This window comes from Varanus komodoensis, unplaced genomic scaffold (assembly GCF_004798865.1).
Source record: "Varanus komodoensis strain SLA01 unplaced genomic scaffold, ASM479886v1 scaffold11, whole genome shotgun sequence".
Taxonomy (NCBI): Eukaryota; Metazoa; Chordata; class Lepidosauria; order Squamata; family Varanidae; genus Varanus; species Varanus komodoensis.
The window spans coordinates 768,027-777,749 of NW_025335317.1; the positions used below are offsets into that span (position 1 = coordinate 768,027).

The 9,723-nt window shown below is 62.2% G+C and overlaps 1 protein-coding gene across 1 annotated transcript in view; it reads right to left on the reverse strand.

Annotated features, from left to right (window-relative positions):
• Positions 1 to 4,048, reverse strand: part of PSD (pleckstrin and Sec7 domain containing) — a 39,546-nt gene extending 35,498 nt beyond the window's left edge. Inside the window, exons 1-3 of the mRNA XM_044420179.1 lie at positions 3,110 to 4,048; positions 2,894 to 2,996; positions 1,049 to 1,529 (exon numbers count right to left, since the gene is read on the reverse strand). Coding sequence (XP_044276114.1) covers positions 1,049 to 1,529; positions 2,894 to 2,996; positions 3,110 to 4,048 — 1,523 coding nt within the window. The remainder of the gene's footprint in view (positions 1 to 1,048; positions 1,530 to 2,893; positions 2,997 to 3,109) is intronic.
• Between the last annotated feature and the right edge of the window lie 5,675 nt (positions 4,049 to 9,723).

Below are 9,723 nucleotides of genomic sequence, written 5' to 3' on the forward strand. Positions count from 1 at the left end.
CTGGGGCTCCCAGTGTTTCCATCGTGCACTCCGATCGGCGGTGCTAAGCGCCCTCTTCCCAAGGCACCCCCGTCTCCCTTTTGCGGCCAGAGCAACTGCTCTCTGTGTCATGTCCGTTTCCACAGTTTTCAAGGTGCAATCATAAAAACAAGACTGATCAGCACGCAATTGCTCTGGCTAAAAAGAGGACGCCAGGTACTGAAAATGGCTATGCCTTGCACAGGGAATACGAACTGATGAATTAAGAGCCAGTTCCAGAACAGGCCGACTGGGAAGCTGAAAGCCACTGGTGCATAGAAGTGGACGGCGCCTTTTTAAAAGGGGGAAGCCCTTAACTACCTTTAGCGGAAGATTGCCGGAAGAAAGAGACCTTTGCTAAGCACTTCTGAATAGCCATGCAGCAGGATCTTGCCCGCTGCGGGATGTTTACACGAACTCCAACCACATCCCAGGGACACAAAATGTATCAGTCCTGAGAGTGTTTCAGGAGTCTGGAGCTGCACATGAGCCCCCTTGGGTTTGCGTCCAGTCCATGCACGCACCTTCCTCCTCCCTCTCAGCCTATCCTCCCCCACACACTCACACTTCTCCCCTCTCCCAGGCAGGTGCCAGCAAAGGTAAAAAGCCTTTGTCTCTGCTCTCTCAGAAGCAAGCAGAAATACAAGAAGGGTTGCCTCATCAGTGTCAGGAAAGGGAACTGGGCAGGGCTGGCAGAGGAAATTCGCGCCTCCGCAGTTGGAGAAATCCGTCCCTCACCAGAGAGCTGGAGAAGGAAGCCGCCTGCTCCCCATTCCCCCTCCCTGCTTAGTGCCAGGAAGACGCATGACCAGGGAGAGACCGGGCTTGGTCCGAAGCCGCCACAGCGCTGGCACGGCCTTAATCCGCCCCTGCCGCTCTCTGGGAAAGCCGCAGCAGGGCAGTGCGGCAGACCAGGAGATCCGCCTGTCCCACAGGAAGCGAACCCCAGACTTGCGAGGCCGTCTGGCTGCCCCCGAAGCGAGCGAGCGGCGTCACCCACGGCCAGTGCCGACCCCTGGGGCAGCCTCACCTCTCCTGCTGCTGCTGCTGCTGCGCCGCCTCGAACACGTCGCCCCCCTCGCCGCCCGGCGCCGCGCTCCTCGGGCACGTGCCCCCGCCTTCCCCGGGGCGCTGAGCCAGGAGCTCGCCGGGGTCTGTGTCGCCTTTCCCCAAGATCCCTGTGAAGCTGGGGTTGCTCTCGCTGTCCTTCTGGCTCTCGATGGCGGAATCCACCTCGTCCTTCTCAGCCAAGATGTCATCGATGTTGGTTTCATGGTAGCACCTCAGGGGAACAGAATCCAGGTCTGTCTCCGAATACTTCACCGTTCTTCGGATGATGCCAGTTTCATAGTTTCCGAGCTTCGTGCTGCCTGGTGGGGCCACCTCGATTTCGACCTCGACGTGGCACAAGCTATGCTCTGGCTCCATCCAGCCCGGCTTTGTCTGCATCACGTGGCTCGGTTTCGTGGGAAGCTCAGCGGGAGGGCCCGGGGCACTCTGAGGAGCCATCCCTGGAAAGGAGACCCCACGTCAGCAACACGGGAGCCCCCTCCTCTTCCTGGAAGATGCGCTCCCTCAGCCTTGCATGCATGTCCCCAGCCCAGAACGGCAACACGCAACTGGCCAGCGCTGCGGCTGCACCAGGTAAATGTCCCATAAGAGCAGGAAGGCGGGAAGACCAAAAGCAGAAGCGTCGGCACCCGGCGGGAGGGGAGGGAGGGGGCAGGCAAAGCGCCTGGCCAGGAGCACCCCTTGCTTCTAAGAGCCGGCTGCCAGGTAGCCGGCAGCATCCAAATCCTGGAAGTCACGGGCTGTGAGAGGGAAGAGACCGGCCTGGGGCTGATTCAACGTTCCCGAATGTTTAAGCCCAAAACATGCATCACCTTTCGGTCCCCACCCCATCCTTGGATCTCGCAATCAGTGAGAAGGATAAATAGTCCTACGAGTTTCTGTGCCTCACGATGTCAGTGCAACCACACGGGGGGCACATGAAGAGCACAGGCAGGGTTCCCCAAGGTCCCCAGCATGAACCCTGCCTCTGTGAGGGCTCGCGCGGCTTCAGCGCCTCCCCATAGCCTGGGCCGGCCGCGTCTGCATCTCGCTTTCTCCTGCAAAGCCGCCCTTGGAAAGGGTCTCCGAAGGGCAGGAAGAAAGCAACACACTGCAGAAAGATCAGTGCAGCGAGGGACCTCGGCTTGCTGCAAGCCGCAACGGCTCTCGGAAACCGAGGACTGCAAACTCTGATGAAGCACTGTTTAGGCCAGGGCGTGGGGGTCCGTAGCTCTGGGGCAGAGGGAGTGGCTCTGCTCCCCACTCGCTCGCCAGACCGCAAATTTCTGTGCTCCAAACGGCCCTCCCTCCATGCCGAGTGGAAGGGGGCAACTCAACCAGCCCGTCTCCCCAGCTCAGGGCTTCCACCTGATGCCCAGATGGCATCATCTCCCGCTGCAACCCTGCCAGGCCTTCCCACACCTTCCAGCCGCCTTCCTGCCATGCAGCAGCCACGAAGGAGGGCACGGCGGAAGGGCTGCGTGAGGTCCTGCCACAGCCTGGGCGTCCCTCCAGCCTCCCTCCTGCTGAGCTCGCGCAGGAGGCTGTGCGGGAATGTGGCCGGGCGAGTCATGCGCAAGCCAAGTGGCAACAGTGGGCTCACAAGCAGTGCTCCACTGGGAAGCTTGCGCACGAGCCACACCACGTGGGAAGCAGCAGCAGGGCCTTCTCCAGCGGAGCTGCTCAGGAGCGACTGGCGAGGAGGGAGGGGCCGCCTTTGCTGGCACCAGCATGGGGTGCTCCCCCGTGGCTCCACAGGTGCTGGGGCGTGGCGCTCGGGGTGCCTCCCAAAGAGATGTCGGCAGCGCTACTGCGAGCCCCTTACCTGGCCCGGGGGGGCCCAGAGAGCCGTAGAAGAACTCCCACTTGGCCTTGGCGATCCGCTGGGCGTGGGCAGAGCTCTCCCGGGAACATGCCCACAGGCTCCCCTGCGGATGAGAGAGAGGGTGGCCGTGTGGGGACACCGCGTGGCGGGGGGAGGTGCTCAGCTGGCAGTGGGTGCCATGCTCACAAGGAAGGGGCCCGCCCCCCTGCAACCTACCTGGCAGTGGTGGTCCCCACTCTGGGGGCTCCTCCGGAGCAGGGAGATGTCCTTGGTGGGGCTGCCCATCCCGTTGGTGAGTGAGCTGGAGAGGCAGTTGCCGTGGAGCGGGTGGGGGCTGCCGTTGGCCAGGCTCCGGGGGGACTGCACCCCGGAAAGGAACCTGTTCCCGGCCAGGAGGGGGTCTGAGGCGGACGTCTCCAGCTTCAGCTTCTGGCCAAAGGGCTCCTGGGCTTTACTGCAGAGGGCCAGGGGGGTCCATTCACCTGGAGGGCCGGGCCGGGCCGTGGGGTCTTCCCTGGCCTTCCTCTGGAAGCTCCCGCTCAGCTCTGGAGCGGCCAGCTCCGGGGCCACGTGGCGCTGTGGGGAGCACTGATGCTGGGCCAGGGGGCAGCTGCTTCCATGCCTGCCCGGGTGGGGGGCCTCACCGCACGCCCAGCTGCCCTCCCGCCTGGGCTCGGCCAGCGGGAGGCCATTCAGCGTCTTCACACTGGCCTTCTCGATAAACCGGAAAGTCACCACGGAGCTCTGACCGTCGGGGACCGGAGCCACCAGGGGGGTGCGGCTGCCTGGGGAGCCCAGGGCGGGAGGCGGCCTGCTTCTCAGGGGGGTGCACGGCGCCGTCGCTCGCCCTGAGCTGGGGCAGCTGCCGTTGCCCAGGTGGTGCGTCTCCGCGGCCTTCCGGAAGAGGGAGCCAGTGCTGTTGTACATGCCCAGCTGCGCCCGCCGGGCAGCCGGGGGAAGCCCCTTGCGCAGCAGGTGGATCCGGCCGGCGTTGAGGCTGGGCGAGAGGCAGCGCTGGGCGCTTGGGGCTGCAGTCTCCGTGTTCCGGGGGGGTGACAGCCACGGCCTCTGCTCGGGCTCCCGTGCGAAGTGCTTCGGTGACATGGCGTGCCCCCCCTCGGGGCGGACGCACAGGACGGCTCCCGCCTGGGACATCCTGGGGTTCAGCAGTGCCACGGGACAGGGCGTGGGAGGGAATGGCGGCGCCAGCACTCCAGGCACTGCCCAGGGGAGAGGCACCCCGGGAGCCGCCGCAGCATGGCCCTGAAACAGATCGAAGGAGTCCGTCAGTCGGAGATGAGCAGGCAGGGCGCTGCGGCCCTCTCCACCCACGGGGCCGAGTGGCCGCCGCAGCGAGGACCTCCGCCCAGGCAGCCCGCGGCAGGGTCACCCGCCACTCCACGTGGCCCCTCTGTTGTGGGCCCTGGGCTTTCCCGGCAGGTGGGGCAGGGCAGGGCACGTGGCTGAAGCGAGGCCTGGGCATCCCCCTGCCGCAGCAGCTGGGTGCTCGGCCGGGTCCCTCGCCCCCCCCATGGTGCTGCCAGGCATGAGCCGTGTCTGCGCAGCCTGGGTGAGCCAAGAAGGATGCATGATTGCCCAGGAGAGGCACCTCATTCCTCCCCACGGCATGGCCTGGGGGCTGCCAGGGGGCTGCGAGGGGCAGGGGTGCAAGGAGGGCACAAACCCAGCTTGCGGGGTTGCCAAATGCACAGCCTGCCCCATCTCTTTTTCCATAGGCAGCTCATTCCCAGGCCTGAGCATCCAAATGGGCATAGCCGTCGTGTTGCGATGGGCCCAGCAACACGCAGCGTGTGCAGGCAGGCAGGCAGGCAGGCGGCAGGCGGCAGGTTCAGCTGGCTCCAGAAAGCCCCTGCAGGCATCATTTCCGAGCAGGAACACGCCAGGCCCGGAGTGAGCACAGCCCCTGTGGCTGCCTGAGCGGCCCCCGCCGGGAGGGGCACACGTGGGGCCCCCAGCCGTGGCCTCACAAGGCCCTGCTCGTTGCCACGGGGCCCATGTAGGGGAATCCTTTGGGGCAGCAGGATTCGAAGGGGGGCGCCTGCCCCCCCTCTGCCCCCCTGACAGCTGCTCTCCTCTCAGCACCAGCAGGGACACGAGATGCCAGGCAGACGCACCCCTGAAGGAGCCCTTCAGCATGAAGACGCTTTGCCAGGAGCAGGGACAGGACCAGTGGCTGCCCCCCCCAGCAGAGAAAGAGCAAGGGGCAGCGCTGGGGTGGGGTGGCCGTGGGCTTCTGTGGTGCCTGCCCGGCCCTGGCCAGCCCTGCACGTCTCGGCAGGGACCACCGGCGAGGGCAGCCTGAAGCTCCCCGGCGGGAGTGCAAGGCCTGGAGCAGTGGCCCTCTGGGCAAAATGGATTTTCACAGGCCCCCTCCTGCGGACAGCCAGAGCATCCGCTTGGCTGCTGTCGCAGTTGGAAAGTCAGTTTACAAGGGGGTTTCCTGAATTTGCTGGAATGCCCTCAGTTTAGTGATCCTGAGTGGTTCCAGGAAGCGCAGCATTCTCAAGGAGCGGCGTTCCTGCGGGCTGGATGCTCTCCCCGGAATCCCGCTCTCCTGCAGCCCAGCTGCTCTCAGCCCGTCTCAGAGGCGGCCAATTTGCCCAGGGCGCCACACAAAAGGGGGCTTTGCAAGGACAGGACAGCTGCTGCGGGAGGGGCTCCGGGGCTCAAAGCCAGGAAGGGCGGGGGGAGAACGCCTTGCGCATCACCACGGGAGGCCTGGCCACCGCCCGAGGGCCCGGCCTGCCCCCTTGAAAGCGCACATCCACAGTTAGTGGGCTCAAACAGACTCTCCAGTGTGGGTCCCAGACAGCAAATCGGCATAAACATCCACTGAGGGGCAACAGAACCACACTCACAAGACCCTCTGCAACCATTTAGAAACATAGAAACAGAGCGAGTCAGAAGGGGCCTCCTGGGCCATCTAGTCTGACCCCCGGCTCCAGCCGGCTCCGCTCACAACATGCCCACCACGTGCGCGTCCAGCCTGTCCTTGAACACCCTCGCCGAGGGGGCCTCAACTGCCTCCCGTGGAAGCCCGCTCCATGCCCTGGGGGTCCTAACCACCTGGAAGTACTCTTTGAAGGACAGTGCAAGCGATGTGCCTGCTGTGGAAGTGAGAACATGATGGGAACCATCAAGCAGAGGCAAAAGCCACGCTTCACACGAGCAGCTGAGACGGCAACATTCCTGCTCACCAAAGCTGGCTTGTCAGCGCTCAGTGTTACCGGCTGATCCTACCAGCACTGTGGAGGTCACTGCAGCCGGGCGCCTGAGGACCACATCGTCCGCAGCCTTGCCCCACGCCTGCCGGCATGAGAGTTCATGAAGGGTGGCTTGGGCTGAGTGGCTGCACTTCAGAACTTACCACAGCCCAGCCGGACAGCCCCTGGGCCAAGCTCCGTTCCGTTCCATGAAACTAAGAACAAGGTGTTGGTGGGGTCTGAACTCCAACCCACCAAGCCACTCTGCTGAACTGACAGTTTTCCGCCTCCACACCCGTTTCACAGAAGGCCAACCAACGATGCTTGGAGACAGACTACTTCACCAAAAAGCCAAGTGCAAGGGAGGGCGGGGCCTGAGCCCCAACCTCACTCCCCTCACAACCTGTGTGGGGCCCAGCCGTGGCGTGGAAGCAGCCCGTCACCAGCCTCGCTTCCGCTTCTGCCGCCAGCACTGGGCACGAGGGCCCTGCTCCCTCCCCCTGCGGGGCAACAGCGCACGCAAGAGCTGCAAAGGCGACCGAGGGGCGTGCCGAGCTCCGCGACTGGGCAGCATGGCGAATGCCGGGCTCGTGCTCCGGGACTGAGAGGGATGCCCGTGCAGCTTGGCCTTCTTTTCCTCCCCGCCTGACCCTCCTACTTCCTTCTTATCTCCTGGGAAGTGCCAGTTGTGGTAGGGGGGATTCAGGGAGGAAGCTGGAAGTGGCAGAAACGGGAACAAGAGAAGTCAGGATAACCATGTGGGGAAGAATGCAGGAGCCCAAAGCAGCCACCACCCTAGGATTCTGCCGTGTTAGGAGAGCAACGAGCCAGAGAGCCCAGCTGGGCGCAGCCCTCACCGAGCTGTGGGTGGAGGTGCTTGGCTTGGCTGCACGCGTGCTGGCTGCTGGCCAGAAGAGCCGCACGGACCCGTTAAGAGGCAGTGCTCTCTCTGGATTAGCCAGAATCCTAACGAAATTTAAAAAATTCTATTTATTACGACATGGAAACAGCCACAATGAAAAGATGAACCCAAAGTCAGTACATCACTACTGTCAACGCTGCCATCGCGTTTTCCGACAAGCTCTGGTCCGCTTCCCATGGTTCATCCCCTACAGAGCAGTTTGGCCTTTGCAGCCCTCTGCCAGGCCTTCATGAGGTCTGCTCTGCCCCTGCTCAGAGTGTTGCCTGGTGGTGCCTCCAACGGGGAACCAGCTTCCCCCGGGGATCAGGTGGGCCCCAGCAGTCCTGACACTCGGGGCGTGCTGAAGACGCATCTGCTTCTGTGAGCCTTCCTGGGGCGTGGCTGTGCAACTGCAGATGGTAATCCTATGCACAGTTTTTATATCCATTGTTTAAACGACTTATGTACTCTGCTTTGAAATCTGTAGAGATGAGGTGGTTGTACACATTCGTGAAGGGCAGGAGGAAAGGCAGTAGGTCCTTTCCTTGGATGGGGGGGCAGAACCCTGCCCCCCCCATACATTCAGCTGCAGGGGAGGCGGCTGGCCAGGGGCAGGGGCTGCCTTTGGTGCGCAGGGGCTTCTCAGCCCTCTCCCGGCAGCGTGTGTGCCATGTGTGTGCCGCCAGTATGCGTGTCCCGCTCTCCGTGCGCAGGCTGCGAGAGGGGGCAGTGGCACAATCTGGTCCGACCTGCACAACTGGGCAAAGCTGTGAGATGCAGCCTGGGAGGAGCATCCACATCCTGGAAGCACGTCTGCGCCCAAGACATGGCACCTCCGTCTTCCAGCAACGTCCAGTCCCTGCATTTTGTGCTTTAAATATCAATAAAGGAAAAAGGATCCATGCTGCTAAACCATCGTGTCTTCAGACTATAAGGATTTCAATAATTTTCAAGTGATAGATGGCATTCCTTCGAATGTGACATTTACGCAGCACCAATGGTGAATCTTACGCACACTTCAGAGAGGGAGCACCAGTGAACAACGGGGAAACTACTTCTGGGTAAATGTCAAGGCCATTGCACAGCAGAGGGCTGATGCTTCTGGGTGGGGGGGCACCAAGCCCCTGCGCCTGATTGCACACCCTCCCCTTGCCGATCAGCGCCAGGTGCGCAACCGCGGCCCTCCAGCTGCCACTGCCTTCTGTCTCTTCCTTCCTTTCGCAAGCAGCGGAAGGAAGGAAGGAAGGAAGGAAGGAAGGAAGGAAGGAAGGAAGGAAGGAGAGCTGCCTTCATTTGCAAAGAGCTTCCCCCAGGGGTGGGAGCTTCCTGAAGAAATGATTTCCCACAACTGAAGTGACCAGTTCTCTCTCTCTCTGCCTGTGCAGAGGGAGGAGAAGCCCCGCTCAGCTGCTTCTGAGCCCTTAACCTGGCTGCATCCCCTTTGAACTTGCCTTTGGGGGCAGCTATCAAGGCCCAGAGCTGTCCTGAAATGCTCCGTATTTTTGCCTCTTCCTATTATATCTGCTCCCTGTCATTCTTGAACTTCCATGAGATAATCTCCTGGGTGTGGTGGGAAGGGGTGGAGGGAATGATAACTATTTTAATGCCTTTTTTAAAAGTTTGCAGCCCTTAGAAAGAAAGAAACTTTCCCCCCAAGCGATTCTACAATTGCATGAGGCATGCTGAGTTTGCAATCCTACCCTGCCTTTGTTTCCTGGGGGTTACTGATTTAATCCCCTCAAGCCACCTGTGGGGGGGGGGAGCACTCTCCAGTGCCCAGATATTTCGCCTGGTGGAGGCACCATTGCCCAAACTGCTAGCTCCCAGTGGGACCTGCTCAGGGGCTGCAGGATTGCAGCCTCGGAGTGAGGATGCTTCCCTAGCAGTGCAAGTCTGCATGCATCTACTCAGAGGTACATCCCATTGAGCTGAATGGGACCTACTCCCAAGTAAGGTGCACAGAACTGCAGCTCGGAAGTCCCAGGAACTGGCCACAACCCAAAGGAGGCCAGGTGAGCACCAGTTTGGGAGGAATCAGAAGGACCTCGGCGTGCAGGGCTGCCTTCAGGCGGTTTTCTCAAGGACGATTCGGACAGTAGCTTTCTGTGCTGAATTGCACAGGACAGTGTTCAGCCTGATTCGGCTGGACATGCACGCTCTCCTGCACCCCTGCCTTGCGCTAGCGCCGCACAGTCGTTGCCCATCCACCAGTTGTGCTCCAGCCAAGCCAAATCATTCTGTCCAAGCCAATTTTGCACGTCGGGTCAACGGCTATATTGCCACGAATGCAGGAGCCCCTCCCGACCATCGGAGGGAAACCGTGCACCCCCGATGGGAGTGCGCGAGCGCAGCACCCTCACCGACCTGCCTGGGGTGGACAGGTTCGGCCGAGGCGATAGCGACCGTCCTAGATGGTTCTGCCTGCGTGAGGCGTTTCTCGGGCAGCGCCAGAACCTCGGCCAACGGGGCCGCGGATGCCCTGCAGACCCTCAAGCGCCTCCATAAGGGCCCTTCCGAGGCACGCCTGCTGAGCAGGAGCCACAGGAGACGCTGGGTGTCCCACTGCAGGATGAGGGACAGCCCCCCCCGCCCCCCCGCCACTGCCAGGGAACATCTGCCCCCCGCCGCTTCCTGAGGCTGGGAAGGCACCTGCGGAGCAGGGCAGGAGAGGGAGTTGTTCCAGGGGGCGGCAGGGAGAGGGGAAG